The 24,805-nt window shown below is 40.8% G+C and overlaps 1 protein-coding gene across 6 annotated transcripts in view; it reads left to right on the forward strand.

Moving 5' to 3' along the window:
- si:dkey-151g10.3 (serine/threonine-protein kinase WNK3) overlaps positions 1-24,805 on the forward strand; it is a 55,490-nt gene that overhangs the window by 24,229 nt on the left and 6,456 nt on the right. For 2 of the 6 annotated variants that reach the window (XM_034311795.2, XM_034311790.2), the window contains exons 3-18: positions 4,974-5,146; positions 5,554-5,774; positions 6,627-6,784; positions 6,947-7,035; positions 7,130-7,349; positions 8,493-8,811; positions 9,034-9,161; positions 11,203-15,093; positions 15,452-15,492; positions 15,610-15,742; positions 15,887-16,003; positions 16,573-16,674; positions 16,986-17,034; positions 17,378-17,518; positions 18,362-20,184; positions 21,328-21,589. In XM_034311795.2, coding sequence (XP_034167686.2) covers positions 4,974-5,146; positions 5,554-5,774; positions 6,627-6,784; positions 6,947-7,035; positions 7,130-7,349; positions 8,493-8,811; positions 9,034-9,161; positions 11,203-15,093; positions 15,452-15,492; positions 15,610-15,742; positions 15,887-16,003; positions 16,573-16,674; positions 16,986-17,034; positions 17,378-17,518; positions 18,362-20,184; positions 21,328-21,589 — 7,867 coding nt within the window. The remainder of the gene's footprint in view (positions 1-4,973; positions 5,147-5,553; positions 5,775-6,626; positions 6,785-6,946; positions 7,036-7,129; positions 7,350-8,492; positions 8,812-9,033; positions 9,162-11,202; positions 15,094-15,451; positions 15,493-15,609; positions 15,743-15,886; positions 16,004-16,572; positions 16,675-16,985; positions 17,035-17,377; positions 17,519-18,361; positions 20,185-21,327; positions 21,590-24,805) is intronic. The other 4 variants (XM_034311796.2, XM_034311793.2, XM_034311791.2 and 1 more) reach the window with 3 other exon arrangements.

Here is a 24,805-nt window from a genome sequence, read left to right on the forward strand (position 1 = left end):
CTAATAAGACATAAGCTCCCTCTTGCTAGTACACGCATTCTGACAACATTTGAAAATTACCATTACACTACTGAAACTACCGTTAATCTACAATACCATATAACAGGAAAAGAAAAATGCCGTTTTAAATAACTGAAAATAAGTAGTAAAAGTCAATGCTAAACATACATGGTCGTGCTAATCATGACACAATAAACATAGGAATAATAATTTATAAAAATAGACTTTAGTGGCCAACTTGAACCATAACAGAATACAGAATTACTAAAATACAGGTTTGCTAATATTAACAAAAATAACATTAGGAGCATCTTGTTTCTCAAGCTGAACATTCTGTTTTTCTAAAATCTTGGTTAAATAACTTGGATAATACTATAGTACCAAAGTAACAGCATTATTCACCGAGAAGTAAATGCTAACTTGGATTTATAAACCCTTGTTGCACACCCTGGTTCCAAAAAGACATGAGTAGCCTAGTAACCTGGTGCTACTTGGTTATAATCTGACTGAAGAATCCATCAAGAATTTTATTTTGGAATTGGATTGACAATAGCTAAAACATTATCCACTTATTGTTATGGATTACCACTAGAAGACTTTGTATTTGGAGTGCTATTTGGCTAAACTAACAAGCATTTTTATTAGAGAGATATCGAAGGTATACAAGCCTCTTGATGCTTACAACTTTGTTGTGTGTGACGCTCAAGATACAAGGATGTCATGGCACTGAAAGCCGAGGTACTGCCTAACCAGATGCTATACATTTGTTCATTTGTTAGATGAACGAAGTTAGCTAGCTAAACGAGTCCATTATATTCAACTCCATTATCTGCAAGAACATGACCTAGCTATCTTGCGTCAACTAGCTAGTTTGCTGATGTGGCTTTTAGACGAGCTGCATAGTTTTGTTAAAGCAGTATAAATTAGGCATGTTAACGTAATTGCCTATAACCAGAACCGTGTTCTGATGGCTTGGAAAGGTGTCTGATTCAATAGTATGTGGTAAAAACGAAGGTGTTTATGAACACTTTTCCAATTCTGAGACCCAACAGCACAATGTGACATTTTAGAAAACATATTGTGGCTTGCTCTTAAAAATCACTGTAGTCTCCTGCTTTGTGTTTGCAAACAGGAGATGCAGCCGATGTCAGAGAGACGTGTATCACTCACGGGTCTATAGGCTGGTCATAAGCAACTCATGGTATACGTAGTTGCATTCAGTATGCAACCTGATATATTTCCTAATTATGTGTGGGAATGTGATTGTGAGTTTTCTTCTGAATACCCACAGGTCCTGCATCCTTTTCTGTTCTCTCTGAGTTCCTCAGTGCACCCTCTTTATCATTCTGTTTTGCTCATTCTCTCAGTTTCATCAGCTTAAAGGTTAGCCCTTCATTTCTCTTCCTCTATTGTCTCTGCACCATCCATCCTGTCTGTGCACCAACACTTTTTTCCACCCATTACAATAAGTGCATGATGTGTAATCTAATTAGAGGCCATTTTAAAGCAGGGGCCATAACGGTTAGGATAGATTTTAAAAAATGGCTTCGGAAAGTGTCACTTGAATTTGTGAGCAAGCAGTGATTTCTCCTAGAAATTGCTCTCCAGAGATATTGCTAACATTAAGTTAAGTAATACTGGTGACTAAGTGTCTAATGATGTCATGGATCAATTAGTGCATGTATGCGTGTGTTCGCTGTCACGTGAGAAATTAATTGAAAAAGATTAATAAACAATACTGGCAGGTGGACACTTTCAGAAGACAGAATGCCAGGACAAGGCATGAGTAAGCAAAGAACAAGTTGCTGACACATATTTGTGTATATACACACAGGCAGGTGGATGTGTGTGCACACACACAAAACCTAGACACGGAGGCACCATCGCAGACATATACGAGGCAAGGAGTGTTCCGGGTAAACCGCATGCAAACGCAGGGATGCTTAGGCAGACACTGATATGACATGGCACACGGATAACCTCAAGCTCAACACACAACTTACTAACGCTAGGAGATCTGGGAAACACTTACTGACCTACCGGGAAGCATAAAGAGGGAATAGATGTCTCAGGATACACCATTAAATAAAACGGACAAAGAGTAGTGGAAAGTTCTATAAGACTCACAAACACCACACTGAAATTCTGCAACACTTCTACACCTGGATGTAAACTGAGATACTGTAAACACAGTGTGGTTTGTGTGTGTATGCTGGTGTTTTCGCAGTGTGTTTTGAAGGGAGCAAAGGGATGCATCAGGAGCATATTTTACTGGAGTTCAGTGGAGTTTGATTTAAGAGATCTAGGGAGTTAGGTAGTCCAAGCAGAATAAGGGGCTGCAAAATATTTCATCAGTGGGACAAACAAGATATTTTTAGAGCACGGGCTCTCAAACCTTCTGCAGCCATGGTCCGCTTTAGGCTCATAATTCAAATGTGTGCAATAATATTCTGGCTATTTATTGGAGAATTTTATTTCTGAACGTTATAACTAATAACTTTGGTGATTTCCACCAGTGTAACAAAATAAAGAAAAAAAAAAAAACAAAATCATGGAGCTATGCTTCAGAGACCCATGAGAGTCTCCAGACTGCACTTTGAGAACCACTATTTTAGAGACATAGAGAGACAGGAGTTTACTGAGAGAGAATGCTCATTACATCACACAATCATATTACACAATGCAAGGTCTAAAAATTAAGTCATTTTATTCCCTCCTAGACCACAGTCAGAAACCTAAATAGGTTATGCATCCCCTCATTAAAACCAGTTTGTCTTTCTTTTCCCTCTTGTGGTACAATACAGGGTTGTGGTGTGTTTCCCTGCTTATTCTTCACTGTTCAATAATGTTGCTTTAGGGGGTTTTGTCATGGTTATTAGTTTCCTGACCTCTTCATCTCTTTGACCTACAGAGGTCAGGCTTAACCAATGCCAACCAATACCAGGGGAATAACAGTGTCAAATAATCACAGTACATCTTGTGTTCCTTGTATAATAGCTGAATTTGCCAAATGTCCCCAAAACACCAGCAGATGGTATGCTTGACTCCACCGCTTTATAGTTGACTTGTGTATATGTGACGGGTTTGTGCTCAGTGTTTATCCTAACATCCTCGAGCTTGATGTCTCTGTATGTTTTGCGCATTTATTCTCCATCAGATGGTGGAGCTTTACAGTCGCTAGGAAAGAAAGAGAAAGTCAAGGGTTGGATCAGAAACGACACACTTGCTACCTACTTATATATTCCAAAAGTCTTTTGTCTTCACCCTTTATACACAAGCATTTATCACATCAGTGCACATAGAATTTCCATTTCAAATGGAAAGACCTATTTTGATACTTGGATTTGATATTTAGTGTCTTCCTGATATGTTGGTTGGTCAGTGAAACATGAAGTTAAGGTTTTGCAGATGTATTGTCCTTGGTGGAACCCATGTGATGAAGCAATGTCTCTGTAAATGATTTATATGCATTTAAAATGTATTCACGAATGTAAGGAACCAATGTGATGTGCACTAGGAAGCACCTACATTCAATTCAATTCAGTTCAATTAATTTTTTTTTTTCAATTTGACAGAAAATGTACTTTAAACTTAACCTTCTTCAGTAGTCCAGGATAGTGAGCATTCATGTTATTTACTTGTTTTAAAGTAGTTATAAGTACATACAGGGTTCTTTAACAAAAAGTTAAAGTTAAAAGTAAAGGCACTCATAAGGTTTGGAACCTTAAATTCAGAAAATGTTTTGGAAGAAGTATGGACATTTTGTTGTCAGAGTAATTTTAACTCAAGATGCTATCTGCTGTCTTTAGACCTTTCCTTATTTCCTGCATGAACAGCAGACAGACGTTTTAGAAATTGAAATTGGAATGTGTTCTCAGAGCAGAAGTTACCTTGATTTCTTTAATTAGGTGACCAGTCAGTTTCTGACCTTAGACCTAATTTCAGTAACTAACACATCCCCTCTAAAGCATATCACATTTCATGCTTTTTCATGATTCATTTAATGACCATACACTGTTTGGATGGGAAGGACAGGATTCCTTTCTCTTCTGTTAATTAGAGAAACGCTAGCCTATTATGGGTGTCATATCAGTTAGCCTCTAGTTTTCTCATGAACAAGTTCAAAACTAGCTTGACCTGGAAGCCTGAGGAGGGTTCTCTGCCATGTTGTTGTGTACTTCAAAGTAAACATTGGATTTGATTTGAATGCTCTGAAGACTGCTGTTATCTGTGCATGCCAATGTTCTGATTGATTTTGCATGTTGCTGTATATTTAGCTCAGAGTCGTGCCACTCTGTGGATTTTCCAGCACTCAGACAAGTGAGAAGGTTTCAGGGTATATCCCCATGCTATGAAAATCCAATCATGGCTGGCAAAACGCAAGCGTACTTTTACCAGTTACCACTGGGTGTTGCCTCACCATATGACTTCACACAACTTTACTCCATCTGCTGGTCAGTAGAGGTATTGAATACGGAGAAGAATACATCACTTGAGTGCAAACTGCCATCGCATCGATAAGCATGCACACTTCCAAATTGTTTAAGCCCTTTAAAATCACCCCCACCCACCCCTGGCAGCCAGCATAACCTAGCATATTTTGGAGGGTTACATTCTTGCAGCACAAATGAATGGGTGCAAAGCATTCCTCTCGATAAGCACATTTTTAAAAGGGCAATTCAAAATCACATGCTAGTCCATGGCTCTGATGCCACTGTTCTATATCTGTACCATAATTACCACAATTAGTTTAGTCATTTGTTTGTACTCTGCTGCCATTAATTAAATTATTCTGAAATAAAAGAAACAAAAAACAAAACGGACCTCATGATTTCATGATATACTAATTAAATAAAAGGTCAATATAGGTCAAAATATTATTCATCTTATAAACATTATAGTGTCTCCTACAGCATGATTTGGCCCAGTCTGAGCTTTATGTGTGTGTATGTACATGTGTGTGGTGTGTTCAGGATGGGAAGCTGACCAAGGCTGAGCAGCAGCGCTTCAAAGAGGAAGCCGAGATGCTAAAGGGCCTACAGCACCCCAACATCGTGCGCTTCTATGACTTCTGGGAGTCGACTCTCAGAGGAAAGAAGTGCATCGTTCTTGTCACAGAGCTCATGACCTCTGGAACACTAAAAACGTCAGTACCCACATGTTGCAATGAATCAGAGGCCCAGGTTATTTATACTCCTAAGTCTACAGCGACAGAGTCAAGGACCCTGTCTTCACAGAGTTTAGTTTCTATGGTGACGTGCTTTAAGCTGTTCTACTACTGGCCCGTTCTTAGTCACATGACGCTAAGTAACACTTGCCAGTTCATATTCATTATTAACACCAAGAACTGTTATTTAATAGAAATTGGATGTGTTTTTTTTTTTTTTTTTTTTGACCAAGGTATCATTATTTTTCACTTAATATTTAAGCTTAGTATTAAAAGAATTTTTGAAAAAGCAAATGGAGTACAAACAGGATATTTTTCAGATTTTTATGACACTGGACATCGTGACCTGTTATGAGTGATTGCTTTGCTGGCTGTGTGCTTTACAGGTACCTGAAGCGCTTTAAGGTTATGAAGCCGAAGGTGTTGCGCAGCTGGTGCAGGCAAATCCTGAAAGGCCTACATTTCCTGCATACACGTACACCGCCCATTGTACACCGTGACTTAAAGTGTGACAACATCTTTATCACAGGCCCCACAGGCTCAGTGAAGATTGGAGACCTTGGCCTGGCCACGCTCATGAGGACCTCCTTTGCCAAGAGTGTGATCGGTGTGTGTACAGGCTCACATGTGTCATAGATTTGTCACCACTGCTGCTGTTGCAACCCAACAATTGTAATCACTGTAGCTGCCACATACTTAATCATCGGTGATTATGTGCTGGTTTCGCTGGCAATTTATGTTTTGTTCCAATGTCTTCCCTATTTAGATCCAATGTCCTCTCTTGTTGCTTATTGTTCAGCATTTATTTGAGCTCAACATTATTGATTTTAGTGTGCATGCACACACTGCTGTCAATACTTATTGATTTTGGAGCTAATTGTTAGTGGTAGTCCAAATGTTTACAACAGAACAAACAATAAATAATTGGGCATAGATTGTCCATTTTTTGAAGCTGAAATGTAAATTTTCACTCATGGTCAGTCACACACTGAGACAAAGTGAGCGGCAAAGAAAAAAGTATCTGTTGTAAACAGATGGTTAGTTATGGTTTGTACATACAGTACTTCATAGTTTAATAGCTGATGTCACATGTACTCAATATAGTACTGTCTAGCTCAAACCAGCCAGAAGAAAACTGGAAGAAAAAAAACCTCAACTGATAGGGACAGCATTATTTTTCCCAGTCAGTATTAATCTGCCACAGAAGCTGCTGCTAATAGTAAGAGGATCATAATGAAAATACATTGACGGGGCTTTAGGAAATCTGTTAATTTACCACACCAGAAGGAACATGTGAAATATCATTAAGAATGGATTAAAGTACTAATATTTCTTTCCAGTGGACAATTTCTCCAATCTTCCAAAAGCAGGTCTCTTATAAAAGGACGTAAATTTTACTAAACTGAAACCATGAGAATGTTAGTATCATCCTTATTCTAACTTTGGTGTTGTTGCTCAGGTACCCCAGAGTTCATGGCTCCAGAGATGTATGAGGAACACTATGATGAGTCTGTGGATGTCTACGCCTTTGGCATGTGCATGCTTGAGATGGCTACATCTGAATACCCTTATTCTGAGTGTCAAAATGCTGCCCAGATCTACCGCAAGGTCACCAGTGTAAGCATTCGGTTTTTATTATTGCTTTTACAGTTGAATAGGAAGTTTTGATTTGGTTTAAAATGTGTTTAGATCAGTTGTGCCATCTCCAAGTCACTGACTTGACTACGGCTAGGCATCTTTGCCTGAAATGAATGATGGACTACATGTTTCTGTTTGCAGGGGATCAAGCCCGCCAGTTTTGATAAAGTGAACGATCCAGAAATTAAGGAGATTATTGAGGGCTGCATTCGGCAGAACCGAGGCGAGCGGTAAGTGCGTCCTTTTAATCCTTTTATTATAGCATGCAGAAATGTTACACATTGCGTAGGTAACACATTTTCAATATGGCTATTTTCCAATTAGGCTTTCCATTAAGGACCTGCTGAACCATGCCTTCTTTGGCGAGGACACAGGTGTGCGAGTGGAGCTGGCAGAAGAGGACACGGGCACTCAGGACTGTCTGGCGCTGCGCATTTGGGTGGAGGAGCCTAAAAAACTAAAGGGCAAGCACAAGGACAATGAGGCCATTGAGTTCAGCTACAACTTGGAGAATGACAGCGCAGAGGAAGTGGCATTAGAGATGGTGAGGGAGCCATGGAATAATCAGAAATGGTTTTATTGGTTAATAAGTTATACTTAGACTGTGCTGACATCAGCACAGACATTATAAAAATGCAAAATGAAGAAGAATTGTGTTGTGTTTTTTACTTCATTTGATGTTTTGTAATTAGTATCCCTAAAGGTGATGTTATCCTTTATAATGTAACGATGTTACCGCATGCATGCTTGGCATTCTAAGAGCACCAACTTTTGGAAAGACTCAACATTTATTCAGTAAGGCTGAGTTTTTTTTTTTTTTTTTTTTTTGAGCTTTGTAATTTAAAATCAGGTAGAATATTTAACAAAAAGCTTTATTCATTAAAATAGACAAGTTCCCATCCTAAACTCTGGCTGGTGCAGCCCTGAGGTACTGAATAGAAAGGTGAAGTAGTGCCGAGCCTCACAAATGGTCCTGCATGGTTTGGATTGTGCCCTGCGATGGGCTGGCTCCCCTCTTCCAGGGTGTTCCCTGCCTTGTGCCCCGAGTTCCCTGGGATAAGTGGTATAGAGGATGGATGGATCGATTATTTTCTGACTATTGATTTATTTACATTACAGTCAGGTCCATAAGTATTTGGAGAGTGAGACAATTTTTGTTTTTTTGTAGTTTTGCCTCTGTACACCACCACAGTGGATTTGAAATGAAGCAATCAAGATGCGATTGAAATGTAGACTTTCGGCTTTAATTCAAGAGGTTTAATAAAAATATTCCATTAACCGTTTAGGAATTACAGCCATTTTTTACATGGTCCCTCCATTTTCACAGGCTCAAAAATACTCCTAATATTTATGATGATGTTAATTTGTCCAATTATTTTTGAGCCTGTGAAAATAGAGGGACCATGAAAAAAAAATGGTTTAATGCAATATTTTTGTTAAACCACCTGAATTAAAGCTGAATGTCTATACTTCAATCACATCTTGAATGCTTCATTTCAAATCTATTTTAGTGATGTGAAAAGGCAAAATTACGAAAATTGTGTCACTGTCCAAATACTTATGGACCTGACTGTATGTTATTATTATGTGTATTATTTTCTGATTATTTCATGACCTGGGTAGGTGTACATATCAGTGATATCAGCTCTTACATCTCATGTTTTTTTTCTGTTTCTGCACTTTCTAGGTCAAGTCTGGGTTTTTCCATGAGAGTGACGCAAAGGTTGTGGGAAAGTCTATTCGAGACAGGATAACTCAGATTAAAAAGTCCCGCGCAACACGACAACGGCGTGCCCTAGAGGAGAGGCGGGACTCTGGCCTGGCTTCTGCTTCCCTCACCACCAGTTTTATTTCTTTTCCCTCCTCCCTGGGTCCTGGGGCTCCTGCTGTTCCTACTGCTGCCTCTGTGGGGGTCACTGGGGGGCACAGGGAGGGCGAGGACCTGCCAGAGGTGGAGCAAAACTCTCGACAACAGATCCCCATCAGCAACGCACAAGGTCCCATAGGTAACATGTTCTCTAGAGACTTTATATCTGACTTGTCTTATGAGACCTTGATTGTGCAAATTTGTATGAAGATTATCTTTTTTTTTTTCAGTTGATAAAACATAATAATCCGAGCGTGTCTGACATAAAGTCTCTTAATTTAATCTTTGTTTAATGTGTCTTTTGTCTTAGTTCTTATTTTCACAATGATCACTGAATATTTGTTTTCGTTGCATTTTTCAGAAACAGACAATCTCTCTGCAATCAGTGGAGAATCATTTGCGGGTACACAGAGCCAGCCCTATTCATCGGCAGGAGACTCTGGAATCTCTTTTGCTAACACTCAGTCCAGCTATCCCACTGGGACATCTGTACGTAGTGCCTTACTAAAAACCGCTATCAATAATTGCACGCTCAACCGTCTCACAGAGGTGTGTGTGTGTGTTGTCTTATGTGGTAAATTCTCAGAAACTACCACTCTCTTACAGTCAATTTTAAAGTTACACAATGGGCATCAAACAAAAAAAAAAGAATTTTCTTTATTTATCAGGTAATAGAGGTAATACAGAGTGCAGCAGCTGCACCAGATGCTACCTATTGTTCAGAGCAGAAGAGATCCAAATATGTCTAATGGTCAGAGCAGTGGAGCTTCTGGCATGTCCACTAACCAAAGTGGTTGTGGGGCTCCTAACGGTCCTGTTGCACAGGCTTTCTTTCAGCCAGTCACAACACAGGTCACATCTGGTATAATGCAGCAGTATTCTCAGGTGATTGACTCTCTTATGTCTAGCTTTTCTTCTCACTCTTTATATTCCTTCATTTGGTGAATTTCATTGGACACAGCAATGTATATTAGATTGTCTATGTATTTGTCCAGGCGGACTTGATACTGATGTGCAGATAAACCTATTAGTACATAATATATACAATTTTATAAATTTGTTGGTTTGTCACATATGGGATGTATGGTGCCATTGCTAAGATAATGTGCATATAGTATAAAGATTGTATTATAAAGTAGTGCAAATGTGTTATGCAGTCAGCCACTGTGTTTTGAGTGGTGCATTTAATGTTAGTGTTTTGTCCACTAACCAAAGATTGCCATTGAATTTCCATATTGGTCTTTTGTATTTTGCAAAAAACTTGTGTTTCGTACTACTATGCTGAGGTTTATAGCACCAGTCTGTTTTGCATGAATGTGTCTTTTTGATAAAGCTGAATTCATTAAGCATTGCCAAGCTCCAGTTGCATAGATTGCTACATATTGTAGACTATATGTATTGTTACTTATAATGACTGTAAATCATGTGTGGCTAGTAGCCCCGATGGGCCCTGTTTTTATTTAGCCCTAAATATATTTGTTAACTTTTGTTAAAATGCAGGCTATTTCTTTGCATTTCCATTTGTTGATACATGCAGAGTAGGGGTGTTCCGATGCATCACGATGCAAAAGTGTGACAACATGCATCATTGAAATGTGCGATTCACATGGTGGAAATCAGCATTCTATTAATTATGCATCTAATGCAGTTTCACTCTTTGAACACCAGAGGTCCCAATCTGCACGACTAATATAATTAAAATATCCAAAGAGTATGCTGGGCCCAATATCTCTAGATCATGATGACTGATATGCATTATATGTTATACAGTTACACAACCATGTTATAACAGTTAAAAAGAGCTCTTTGTTAGCTTTCAAACGACACAAGCCCTGCACCACTGCAATCTAGGGTGCCCAAGAAAGAAGTGAGTGTAGTTCAGCATAGCTAGATCACCTGCATATGTGGATTATATGATGCTTGCTGATCTGTCTTTAATTGTCTCTTTTTTCAAAGCATATGGTTGCTAAAAGCTAATTGAGACCTGGGAATTATTTATGACAATTCTGACAATTCTGTTATATTGACAAAGTTTTGACACTCAAAGTTAGCATATACAGCTGTTCTTTAGCAATATGTTGGTTTCATATGTTTCATACAGCATATATTCAGTAGATTGTATATAACATTTATAACAACTTATTTTTACAAAATATGTGTGTGTGTGTATATATATATACACACACACACACATATATATATATATATATATATATATATATATATATATATATATATATATATATATATATATATAATATAATTCCAAGGTCTCTGTGTACAAATTGAAATCATATCACCCATAGTGGTATCACAGTAATTGGTGGTTAAAATATAACAAAAGCTGACATAGAATAAAGAGAATGTAGAAACATTTTGATGCCATGCACTGAACCTTAGTTTCTACATTGTCCTCTTACCCTTGGATGATTAATGATCCATACTAATCCTTATTCTTGCTTTTTTCCCCTCAATTCTTTCTTTTCCACATGCTGTCTCCAATGATTGCCATATTCATACATGCCTGCAGTCACTGTCCCCATATCCCACAGACATAACACAAACAGCACTCCCCCGGCCAGGAGAGGCAGTTACTTCTCATGCTTCTCTTGTACAGACACAGTCATACTTAACCCCCATTTCACCCCAGGCCTCCATTGGCATTCTTTCTGCAGAACCCATAGGATCATCTTTGAGCAACCTGATGCCACAAACTAAACAGACCCAGCATAATGTTCCACCTCTGCCACAGACTGAAATTTTGCCCCAACAAACTGTAGTTCAGACACAACAGATAGTGTTAGATCTGCAGACTACATTGCTGCAACAACAACCACCACCACCACCACCGTCACAACAACAGGCAGTTGCATTACAACAGATGGAGCAAGGCATTTTAATGCAACAGCCTCCTACTTCAGCTGGAATACCACCCCAGCAGATAGAGAATCCACAGTTAGTTTTGCAGGAGCAGCAGCTGCAGTCAAGTGTAACACAGCAGCAATATATACCACACCATCAACAGCAGATTTTGGTGCACCCTCAGCAGATAGACCCACAGCAACAGGTATATACACAGCAAGCTGTGGGAATACCTAAACCACAGCAATCTGTACTTCAACAGCAGGTCCAACAGAAAGCATCCATCCAGCAACATTCAATAGAACATCAGCAGCAGGAACCACAGTTGTTATTGCAACAACACCATCAACAGTTATATGTGCCAAGTCAGGCTGAACCCCAAAAGTCAGCCATGATGCAATCAACTCCTCAGCAGTTACCACTTGCAGAGCAACAACAAGCAGTTCATGGTATACAGCAATTTGAACAGCAGAAACCACACAAAATCTATTCACAACAACAACAGATAGAGCAGCAAGAAATACACATTCAAAAACAACAGCAAAATTCTGCAGTGACACAGCAGAATCCACAGTTGCTGCAGCAAGTACAACAACAGCAGGCTATTTTACAACAGGCAGAGGAGCAGCAGCAGCGACAGACACTATTGCAGCAGCACTTGGAGCAACAAGACGCTCTGTTGCTACAACAGCAAATTCTTTTACACCAACAACAGTTTGAACGGCAGTCTTTATTACAGCAAAATCAACCACAGTTAGAACAAATGAGCATGCTAATACCGCAACAACAGACAGAGCAACAGCCACAACATGTAGAGCAAGAAGCTTTATTGCAAAAGCAGATGGAACAACAGCAAAAGCAAGCTTTTTTACAGCAACAGCAGCAACAAGTGCAACTCCTACAACAGCAACAGCAGTTAGAGCAAAAACAGGTTCTTTTGCAAAAGCAGCACCAAATGGATCATCAACAAGGTTTACAGCAGCAGCAACACTTTGAACAACAGCAGCAGTCTATACTGCGGCACATTTCACAATCTCCACTTACACAATCACAAATGCAGCAACAGTCAGAGCAACAAGCTTTTCAGCCACAGATTGACCAACAGCAGCATATGTTAGTACAACAACAGAGAGAACTACAAATGCAACAGCAGACTCTTGTACAACACCAACAACAAAATACAGAGCCACAGCAGGCACTACCCAAGCGACACCAGGAAAAGGAACAGCAAGCTTTATTTTTACAAGAGCAACATTTGGACCAGCAAGCAGTTGCTCTTGAGACTGTTCAACAACAGCAGCATGCTCTAATTGAACAGCATGATCAGCAGCAGCGTCAACAGCAAGCTGTATTTTTACAACAGCAACAGTTGAGCCAACAGGTGCCCATTAGGCAACATCACAGTGGACAACAGCAAACTGTTTCTCTTGAGTCTATTCAGCAGCAGCAGGGTCTGCTCAGTCAACAGCAGGATCAGCAGCTTCAACAGCAAGCTTTGTTTTTACAACAGTCAAGCCAACAAGTAGCCCTTGGGCAAAATCACAGTGGACAACAGCAAGCTGTTACTCTTGAGACTGTTCAGCAGCAGGTTCTATTCAAGCAACAGCAGGATCAGCAGCATCTTCAACAGCAAGCTTTGTTTGTACAACAACAACAACGACAGTCGAACCAACATGTAGCTCCTGGGAAACATCACAGTGGACAACAGCAGGCTGTTGCTTTTGAGATTGTTCAACAGCAAAAGCAGAATCTACCCAAGCAACAGCATGATCAACAGCATGCTTTGTTTTTACAACAGAGACAACAGTTGGACCAACAAGTAGCCCCTGGGCAGCAACACAGTAGGCAACAGCAAGCCATAGGTCTTGAAACTGTTCAACAACAGCAGCAGCAGCAAGTTCTACTTCAGCATGAGCAGCAGCAGCAGCAAGCCTTGTTACTACAACAGCCCCTTCAGTCTCACCAAAGCACTACTCAACACAAAGTGGAGCAACACCAGCAAGAATTTGTTCAGCAACAAACTGTTCTCTCTGGGCAGCAAGATGGAATTTCTGTTGTGGAGTCACAGGTAACAACTGTTGCTCAGTCAGCATCACAAATGGTTACCTCCCAAATTTCAAGTCAGTTACACACCCCTGTACACATTGACCAACATGCACCGAATCTGTCAGCACCTCAAACTCAAGGGCCAATACAACAGAAACAAGGTGATGTTACACAAATCAATGGTCAAATACCTTTACAGACCCAAAGTCTCTTAGCACCACAGTCAATAATTCCATCCCTAGCACAGCCTAACACCATCCAGTTGAAGAGTCCTCAAGCACTCCCGGCTCCATTACAGAGGCAGGATTCAGCACAGCCACAAGTACAGGCCCAGACATATGTCCCAAATGAGGCACAGGCTCAAATGATCATACATGGTCAGAATCTTCCAGCTCAAGTTATGCCTCATCAAACCATAACTCCTGTCCTTTGTCAAGTTCCAGCAATACCACCATCATCTCAAATATCGAGCCAAATTCAGTCTCAAGTTCAGGCCCCTTCTGCCTTGCTCACAATGCAGTATCTTCAAGCCCCACAACTCAGCCAACACACCATTCAGCCAATGCAGATTGACTTTACACAAATGTGTCTAGTGTCTCCAGTAACAGTGGCAAGTACAATTACTGTGTCTTCAGGTACTGTAGTTCCTGCTACAGTAACTACCACACAGCAATACTTAAGGCAGACAGGCCAGGCTCAAAATCAAGTCCAAGCACAGACACAGCCTACCCTGCAGGGACAGCAACAGCCAGGTGGCATCACCATTCAGACTGTCATGCAGCCCATGCCCCTTATGCAACCTCAAGTTTCTCAACAGTATGAACAGCAAACACAGCAAGTTCAACAGGTGCAACAGCAGCCAGTACAGCTGCAGGTTCAGGCCCAGATTTTGTCATCTGTTCAGCAACCTCCACCATCCCACCAAACTGCTGTGGCACTAGATCTCAATCAACAGCCATCTCCACTACCATCTGCTTTGCACTCTGTGGTCCCGTCACATGACTTACCAAGGCAACCCTGTCAGACACAAGTTCGGACTGCTGCACTTTACAGTCATGTTGTAGCAGGCCTACCACCTTCCCCACAACACCAGGCTCAGTCAATCTTGCTTGCCCATACTCGCAGCCAGACATGCACTCAGTCACAGACACATACCCACATACAGAAACATGTTCAATCACAGGCTCACTCACACACAGACATATACACTGAGACTGCAGGCACATCTGTGCAGCCACTGTACCCCCAAGTTCCCCTGCAACCCCTTCAGATATCCTCTAGTCCATCTCATACCTCCCTCAACACTACAAACTTATCAGGCTCCCAGCTTGCTCCCACCGCTTCAGAAGTCCCAGTGCCAGCTGAGGCACAGCTAAGCCAGGCTGGGCTAACTGATATAGTTCCGACTTACCTTCCTCCTGTCAGTGCTTCACAGCTCCCTGGTTCTAATGGCACTGCCCTTCCCCCAAACTTGCTGGCAGACTGTGACCCTGCATTGTCGGGCATTGCACAGGTACAAATGCACACCCTTGTCAATGTAACTTTTTTTTATAGCTGTGCTTCATCCTGTACCAGCAAAGATTTATAACAATAATCCCCTTTAATTGACTTTATTAGACTGTAATTTCTGTTTGGTACCCTATGATTTTTTTTTTTAATCTAAATACTTAACACCCACAAAATCAAGCATATACTTACAGAATCAAGCTTGCTATTTCTTAAAGGTTTGTGTATAGAGATTTGTACATATTTTTTGTTTTTGCCTTTTTTTAATGTAATTTTACGTTGACAGTTTAGCTGATTGTCTTTTTCTTTTGGTATTTGTTTTTTTCTGTATATATGTTTGTTTGTCTCTTCAACTAAATGAATAGGGGAGCCCAAACCAATCTACCAACCGACATTCTTTAGTAGGGTATGTTTCAGACACTTACCTTCCTTCCTTTTAAACTCATGGGTTAGGATGTTTTCTTTGATATCTGTTTAATGAACCATATAGAGTTTTGATTTGTTTGTCACTTTTTGCTCCTAGCTCTGCTCTAGTCAGTAGAGAGGAATCTCAGTTAGCCTTGGTTAATGGAAAGCTGGAGAAAATAAAGACTCAGCGGAGGTCTTCCTACCAACGGCCTGAGAGAACCACTCACTTTCAGCTAAGTATGCTACAGGTAAACATTAGCCCTTTTTCAGATTTTTTCCATGTCTTTCTTGCAGCACATTTAATAAGCAGTCACAACTGAACATCTACAGCAGACAGGCAATATTTAAGTCAAAAGTAAAAAAAAAAAAAAAAACAATTTATGCATTTTTAGGTGTCAAACACTGGAGACAACATGGTGGAGTGCCAGCTCGAAACTCACAGTAACAAGATGGTCACGTTCAAGTTTGATATGGAGGAAGATGCACCTGAAGATATAGCAGATTACATGGTTAGAATTTCAGACTCTTATGAATTTAATTATTGAGCATGAAATGTAAAAGACATTTTTAGTCTCCTTGATTGTTAAAGAAAAAAAAACTTACTGCTGCTCCCAGGTGGCGCAACAGAAAAGATGTATGCTATCCTTCCCACTCAGCCAATTTTGCTTTCTTGTCTCCGGGCTATGAATGGCTGTGGCATCGTTGGGATTTGAACTCGCATTCTCATAACGAGTCCACAACCGTCTGTGTTCAGAGGCCAAGGGAGCAAAATTGGCTAGGTTTTCTGGGTGGGATGGATGGCAAACACTTTCTCCCCTGTCAGTCACAGCAACATTAGCCAATCATGGGGATTTGTTGAGCTCATGTATGTAGAGGACTGTAGATAGCACATTCCTCTGACTGCGTCATGCTGCTCTTCGATGCTGTGACTGTTTGAGAAAGCACATGTTCACTGTCACTGGTTATTAGCTGTCATATGATGGGGAGAGCTTGCTGAAGGGAGCAAATTGGCAGGTGACCAAATTGGGGGAGAAAATTGTTTCACTAATGGAAATTTGTTGTAATCCTTTTTTTATAGGTGGAAGAGGACTTTGTCCTTGAATCAGAGAAAGAAAAATTTGTAGAGGACTTGAGGGCTATAGTGAAGAAAGCCCAGGAGATCTTTAGCACTCAGTCAAAGGTCAGGCTGCTGTTTATTACGTTTATAATCCATACATACTAAATAAATTGGGATACACAACTTTTATTTTCCCCCCCAGCTGTTACTTTATATCAGTAGTTATATTTTGTTTTCTAGTTAGTTCTATAGCAGGAGTGTTGGAGAAAGGCAATGGCAATAATGGAAATAAATAAATCTTATTTTACTTAATTTCTTGATCATTATATTAGCATTTAATTAGGTTTGGTTAGAATAGGTTCCAGATCCACTGCAATGTTCCTTCCTCCCTCCCTCCCTCTCTCTCTCTCTCTCTCTCTCCCCCTCTCTCTTAGACTGGGTCCACAGAGCAGCTACATGTAAGCACACCATCAAGTTCAACAGGTGAGTGTACTGAGTATCGTTTGTTTATATAAGGTGAACAGTATACCTTGTACACAACAGTACTTTAATTATTTGATTAACCCCTTCAACTCCCAAGACACATTGGTATGGTCAGAATCTCATTCCTCACTTTACATGAGTTCTTGTTTAATTTCATTTTTGTTATTGAATAAAAATGTAGGCGTTACTGAATAATATGTTTTAAGGTGAAAAACTAAATAATAAGCTGGTACTTAACAAGTCCTCTTTGGCACTCAGTGGCAAGTTATAATTTAGAAATTTGTTAGCTTAATAATGTAACTGCATTGTTTTTGCTGCTCCCATTTGTCATTTTGTGCATTAGTAGACTCTGCCCCTCAGTCTTCTCCAGTGGGTCGCTGGCGATTTTTCATCAACCAGACCATTCGTCATCGTGACTCCCAGTCCAACCGTGAAGCCTCCACTCCTTCACCAGCAGGCGAGTGCCAGGGCCAGATTGAGCAAGGTACTCAGCATTATTCATTTTTGAATTGGCTTTGAGTCAGTTTTATAGGGCAAGGATTAGAATTACAACTGGCATGTACAATTTCAAACATTTACTTAAGCCAGTTTTACACTGTGCAAGTCCAGTGGTCTTTTACAATTATTACTTGCCACACTGTCTGAGACACACAGTGTTCTTCATGTCAGATTAAGCAATAAAGATAGCTACTACATTCTGCCATACTGGGTACGCAGAAGAGCGCAGGTTTGTAGCTCTTCAACTGGAAAGTAAAAAAATAGTTTCATGTTGTCATAATAGTAAATAAAATGTATGAACAGAGCATTTGCATGCTAATTAGCTAGCTACACACCTGGAAACTGTAATTCATTCTCTGTTTCTTTTCATGTTCTGTCCGTTTTTGTCCTGTCATGATATAAGTGTGAGGAGACATTATAGAGACATTCTGCAGCTGCAATTCAACTAACTGCTCTTCTAGTAAATCCCTTATGTTTTGTGTACATTTTGCCTTTACCACTACCATGTTTGTAGCTGTCCTGTGAGTTTTGTGTGATTATATGCCGTCCTCTTATTGGTAGATTTTAGTTACTTTGGATACAGCTCCACTAAATGGCCCGACAGTGAGCCTTAAACTTGCTAAGACCACCAATCTCAACTCACAACCAAAGACTATCCTTTACAATGAAAATTGTCCCTGCAACAGCAAAATTGGGCCATATATTGTACAGAGTAAACCCGGCTTTAGCTTGGTGCTTTGTTACCAAGGTTTTACTTACTGTAGCCTGGATTTGTTTAACATTAATTGCCTTAATACTGTTTATGACCTTTTCTCCTCATTTGCTATAGCTTCAGACCATGAGGATTCACAGCAGTCAGACTCTCTGTCTGGAGTACATTTTTCTCCATGTTCCTCACTTCCAATGTCCTCTGTTCCTCCCTCCACTGTGTCTGTCCAAGCCTCGGGTTCTTCTGTCTCTATTCCTGGTACAGATGCCTTGGACTCCACCAGCTCTATTCCACCAATATTTCACATGTCCCCAGGAGATGCAGTCATTCAAGACATAGCAGCTGCCACCCAGCCAGGTTCGGTGAAAGGGTCTGCAACCACTATTCAAGCCACAGTCCCCAACCAAACCTCTTCTATTCATGTTGTAGGCTTTCCTGTGGCTGATCATGTCTATACCTTTGCATCTAGCAAGGAAATGAACATGGGTTCCAGTTTTGGCATAGGTTCTGAAGATGCTGCAGCTATAGTGCACAGCATGCCTGAAGATCAAAAGCCACTGTCTGGCAGTTTGGCTCAGAGCACCCTGTCATCTTGCACGTTAAATCATGGGGAACAAGTGCAGCAACTGCAGCAGTTACCCCACATGCCAACAATGCAGAAACCTGAGATACTCCAGCAAGGCCTGCAATCTCAACCACTCACAGAAGCCTATTCTGTACAGCTTCCACAGGGCAACACTGATCAATCCCAGATGCAGCAGCAGCTTCTGCTACAGCAACAACACTTGCTACAGACTAAGCCAATGGCAACAGTGTCCCAGTACACAGCCCATGACAAACGTTCTTCAGCTGCAGAGCAAAACATACAGCCCTGTCAAGCTGAGCACCCGGCATCTCATTTCCATCCAGTGCAGCAGTCAATTCTACAGCAAATCCCATACCAACAGGGACAGTCGGAACCTCCATTGGAACCACTAGGCCAGCAGAGTGTCCACTTACAGTCTCATGCCAGTCTGGAACAGATGCAGCTGCATGGTGTAGTGCAGCAGCAGGCAGTTCCACTGCAGCAGGAAACAGTGCTGCATCCTAAAGCACTGACCGTACAATCTCAGCAAAAATTAGAAACACAAGAACCCTTACTACATAGAGCACAGGCTCAGTCTTTGATCTCAAATCAGGTCCCTCCTGAGGAAACGCAACCCCTGCCCAAGCTAGAGCAGGTGCCTCAGCCTGCATTTCTGCTTGTGCAGAAGCAGCTCTCTGTCCAGGAGTTGGAATCAGAGCTCTCTACAGGACAGGTCACGGCCACAGATGACACATTCAGCCAGTCTGCTCCTTTGCAACCATTGTCTGAAGCCTCTCTCCCCCCTCTCTCACTCTCGGAGACAGCTTTGCCAGCTCTGGCTCATGTGCTCTCCCCTTCTCCTGCCCAGCCTTCTTCAGTAGCTGAATCAGACAGTGAGGGCCCCCCAAAAATTGAGTTTGTTGACAACCGTATAAAGACACTGGATGAGAAGCTGAGGAATCTGCTCTATCAGGAGCACAGTGGTAGTGGGGCCACCATCTCCACCCACACTCCTGACCTGGCCCCCTCCTCAGCTACAGGTGCGGCGTCAGCCAGGGGAGAGGAATCATCTGAGTCTCACACATTGCCACCCTCCACCTTCACACTTCCTCCTGCCTGCTCTTCAGACACTTCTCCACATTCCTCCTCCTGCACCACCTCCTCCACCACCTCTCGCTCTTCCTCCACCTCATCAGACAGAGAAAGGGAGAGAACAGGAGAAGACTGCATCGCCCAGAGTGCTCCAACCCCCGCCACTGCTGTGGAGCACCAACCTGCCTCATCCTTCTCCTCCACTTCCCCACCTTGCTCCCTCCTTTCTCCTCCACAGGAGACTGTGCCTGGACCTATATCTCCACCCAGTGAATCTACAGTCCTTGTAAGTTGGGTCAGGGTAAAAAAAAAAAAAAAAAAAAAAAAACAGCCTGTCCTGGTTTTGGCTGCCAACTGATGATAATCTAAATATAATTATAACAAATTCACAAATTGGTTTTTTATTAAAATTAATATATAATTTGGATTAGTGTACATGTATCACTATGGCTATGCAAACTTGTTGATTCTTACCAATGTATGAATGTACTATATATGGGTGGATGTCGTAAAGGGGTTGAAAAAGTGAAGCAAATGTGTCTCGGAGGCCCTCTAATGGCTGGCTGCAGTACAGTTTTTAACCCCACCCATTCCCATGTAAGTGAATGGAGAAGGAGCCTTTGTTAACTGCTTTGGTTTGTGATGGCACAAACCAAAGCAGTTAACCCTAGCTAAATTTCATAGCAATCTACTATCGATAGTATGACCTTAGCTAAAACTGGAAGTAGCTTGGTAAGGTTAGCCAGTCACTCCTTTTTAAACATACTCCACCGACAGAACACACAGAGCATAAAAGAGCACGCTTCTCCATTCAGATGGCTACTGTAGTTGTCAGAGCTAGTTGAAAATAATTGGAGAGAAGCATTTTTTTTCTCTAAAGATATGTTGTGTCGATGTGTAAATGTTGACTGCTGTTTACCAATATATTTTCAGTTACATTCAGTATAATTTCAAGTATATTACATTAGCATGTCAGCTAGCTAGCAAATGGTAGCTCAATCAGTCATACAGTAACTCAAAGCTCTAAAGTCTTTCCTGACAATCATAAAATCAATATACTTGCACAAATGCATAGACTACAATTTAGCATTTTACTTAAATGCTAAATTAATAACACTGTACCTACCACTGAACTAGCATTCAGTGCACCATCATGAGTTCAGGTAACTATGTGCACTCTTGGCATGAAAATTAGGTCTACTTTCTATACTCTAGTTAAATTTTGTCCTATTGCACAAACTCAGTCAAGATGTTGACTTTCAGTTTGACCAAATTTAGGCTTCAAAACCGCATAATGAGAGTCAATAGCACCATGTCATCCACCCATATATATATACAGTCATTGATTCATACTATATGCATATGCTTCCAACATTGTATTTCTGACATCACAATGTCTCCCTCTTCCACCTCCACCCTATATACCCAGGCTGTCCCTTCCCCTTCTGACAGTGCCGCCGTAGATGTCCTCCAGCATTCCTTCTCCCAGCAATCCCTTGCACCATCAGCCAGACAGCAGCAGCAGCAGCAGCCACAGCACAATGCAGGAGGTGGATATTTTGGCCTAAACCTGACTTGTCCTAGTATCAGAAATCCTGTTAGCAAGAAATCCTGGACTCGAAAATTCAAAAGCTGGGCGTGCAAACTGCGCCACTCCACCAGCTTGTTCAAGAAGCCCAGAGTCCAGCAAGGTAGCGTCTGTACAGAGTGCAAGCGAGAGCGAGTGAGGGGTGTGGGTGGGCTACAACATTAAATGAATGTGTAGATAATATAGCATATGAATCTGACCCCTTACCTTGCTAGATAGGGATTGTCTTATGAAATAATTAATAATTATTAATCCTAATGACTGTCTAGGATGTGATGTGATTGTCACTGTTCCTGGTCACACTGATACCACTAAAATTATTTTAATTACCACTACATAGTAAAAATGATCTAAAAGATTTTCAACTTGTGGAGCCACTGCCTCATACCTTTTCAAATTTGTCCTGCTGCCAACACACCTAATCTGGCTTCCGAACTAAATGTCAAATTATTCATGAGCTGGATCACGTGTTAGGTGTAGGATTTGAATATGCACAGGGCAGTGGTTCCCCAGCCTATATGTCATAACACCTAATTTATAGAAGTAAGACTGGCTTTTTAAAAATGGCTTGTTTTTAAGTTGGTATATATTAAATTTATGTTGTAGCTTCTTTTAATTTGTTTGCATGGGTTACCCAGGGGTAAGAACAGTGGAGTGTAGGGAAGAAGTGAATGTAGGAGGTGGGAGAAGAGCCAAATGGAGCCAGCCCTAAATGTGAGCATCTAGTCAAGTTTTTCTATTAAAGCCAAGTTCAGCCCACCTCATCCTGCCCCTCACTTGCCTGCACAGTTAGGCGACCCATCTCACAGGTTCTGCTATTGCCCTAGGTCAAAGCACACTTGTGGAACTGTGTGGGCCAGGCACTTTAAAGTTTACACCTGTATATATGTTTTGCTTTGCACTGTCCTTAACCAGTACCTAAGCAAAACTTTACTTGAACAGCAGCAGTTGCAAACTTTAGAAGAACAGGTAAAATTGGCCCAGTAAGTCAAATCATTATGGCACAAGTTGTATTTCATTCAAGCTGATAGTTATACAATCAAGTCTACTATGTAGCTAAGCATTATTTAATCTATTCTATGGTATAAACATAATTACATTAATAATTACATTAAAATTTTTATATTTGCTGTGGGTCATGTTCAGTAATTCAGTTTCAGTTAACACAGATCTTATGGGATACTATCCCTTTGCATGTCTGGTTTAAGACATGCCTTTAAGGTCAATAACACGTGGTGACATAAGGGATCACATCATCTATATGCCCCACTTTCAGCTTTCCACTTTATTGTATTTTTTTTGTTTTGTTTTGTTTTGTGATAAAGTGACTTACTATTTGTGCCTCTTTTTGTGACTCTTTTTAATAGCCTGTGCTATTGAGTCTCCTAGATGCACTTAGAACTTTGTAATGGTTATCTAGTATGAGCCTGTGGTCTGGTGTATCATAGGCAATGGGGCTCTGTTTTTTTTTCTGGCTGAGAAAGGTCACAATGCCTGCCCATTTGTCTGAAGATGTCCATGCCAGGAATGCTGAAATACTGCCTGATGAGTGTGAATTTCTTTTTTATTTTTCCCAATTTTTCTCCCCAATTTGGTCACCTGGCAATTCCAACCCATAAGACAGCTTTCCCGTATCATACACAAGCTACCAACATGGAGGGCAAAGGCTAACACATGCTTCTTTTTCGAAGCCAACCAAGTCAACCCAAGCAAGATCCATTATCTCCAAGTTCATCTCTCCATTGCCACTCCAGAGTACCCTCCCCACAACTTTAACATACTGCTAAGACTGCCCAGTACAAGACTGATAAGTCCTTTTTCCATGCCATTTCATCCAGGAGCTGAAAGGCCTGACTGTAATGTCCCATTTATTTGCACTTTTTTTTTTAGAGCTTGGATGGTATGACCCCATCTTAGTCTTACTCTGTCCTTTTTGCATGAGCCTTATTCTGTCTCCTTAGCTACATCTGTGGGAGACATCAATATACTGTATGTCCCATATTACCTGTATTAAAAGTGACTGCTGAAGGGGAGTTGGTTTTGATGGAGGGTATATAGCTGAAAATGACCCCCTGCATCACTATGCGTGATGACCCTTACAGGCAGGAATAGGCGTCTTCAGCCAGACATGTGCAGGTGTAATATCCCATACTCCCTTGTACCTCTCTTTCAAGCTACAGTTTTTATATGCATAACCTGATGTTTCTTAGTTGATGGTGCCTTAAATTCTGTAATAAACCATTTCCCATATTAAAGCAAAAGAGCATATACACATTATACACTCAGTGGCCAGTTATTAGGTATACTTTAGATACAGGCATTGGCCATTTGTTCAGGTGCGCCAACTATTAGTGGCAGTAAACCCTTTACAGATATGCACAGTGGGCCAGTCCCCATCACCTTGTCAATCAGAAGATCGCTGCTGACCAGATATTATTTGGGTGGTGGCCCTTTCTCAGCACAGCAGTGACACTGACACTGTGTGGCACTGGTATGAAACATTATTAGACTTATCTACCTACCTATGCCTAACTTGATGGTCCATCTTATTCGTATTAATTACTTGTATTAATCCTCCTGTAGCTCATAATTTTTTTTGGTGGACATTTCTCAAACCAGCAGTGTTTAAAAATCCCAGCAACACTGCTGTACCTGACCATGCACATACCAGCACCACACACACTACCAGTTTTTTTTTAATTCATTAACTTGTTTTTATCCAGTCAGAAATTTTGTGAGTCCAAATTAGTCACGAAATCAGGTACCTTTTCTGCTTGATATACCTAACAAAATGGCAACTGAGTGTCATCTGCTATTTGCTAAAAATGATATAAGGCCTTTATTCTATCACTGATATTTTTAATTCATTATTAGAGCATCCTGTTCTTTGCTGCCTGGGTAGGCTTTTGATTTATTTATATATATATATATATATATGTCCCTCACATACATACAGATATAATATAGGATAAAAATTATTAGAGCTTTTTCTGTTGTGAATACTCTATGTATTAACATATGAACATATATGACACCTAGTATATGTTCAGCATATGTATGTGTGTATATGTGATACTGTATCAAGTAACTAATTAAGGGGCAGTTTATGGACATAAATCGGTATGATGCAGTATATACACACAGCCAACATTCTATGGATCTGTACTGTTCATAGACGTCACACACTACATCTGGTTTTCATCCAGTGCTATTTACAGCTGCTATCAGTATGTGTGTGCGTGTATGTGTGGCTGGGATGGGAGGAGAAGGGATACATACTTCTCTTGATGTTCATAACATACTGCTTAACATGAATCTC

Source organism: Pangasianodon hypophthalmus, chromosome 16, assembly GCF_027358585.1.
Source record: "Pangasianodon hypophthalmus isolate fPanHyp1 chromosome 16, fPanHyp1.pri, whole genome shotgun sequence".
Taxonomy (NCBI): Eukaryota; Metazoa; Chordata; class Actinopteri; order Siluriformes; family Pangasiidae; genus Pangasianodon; species Pangasianodon hypophthalmus.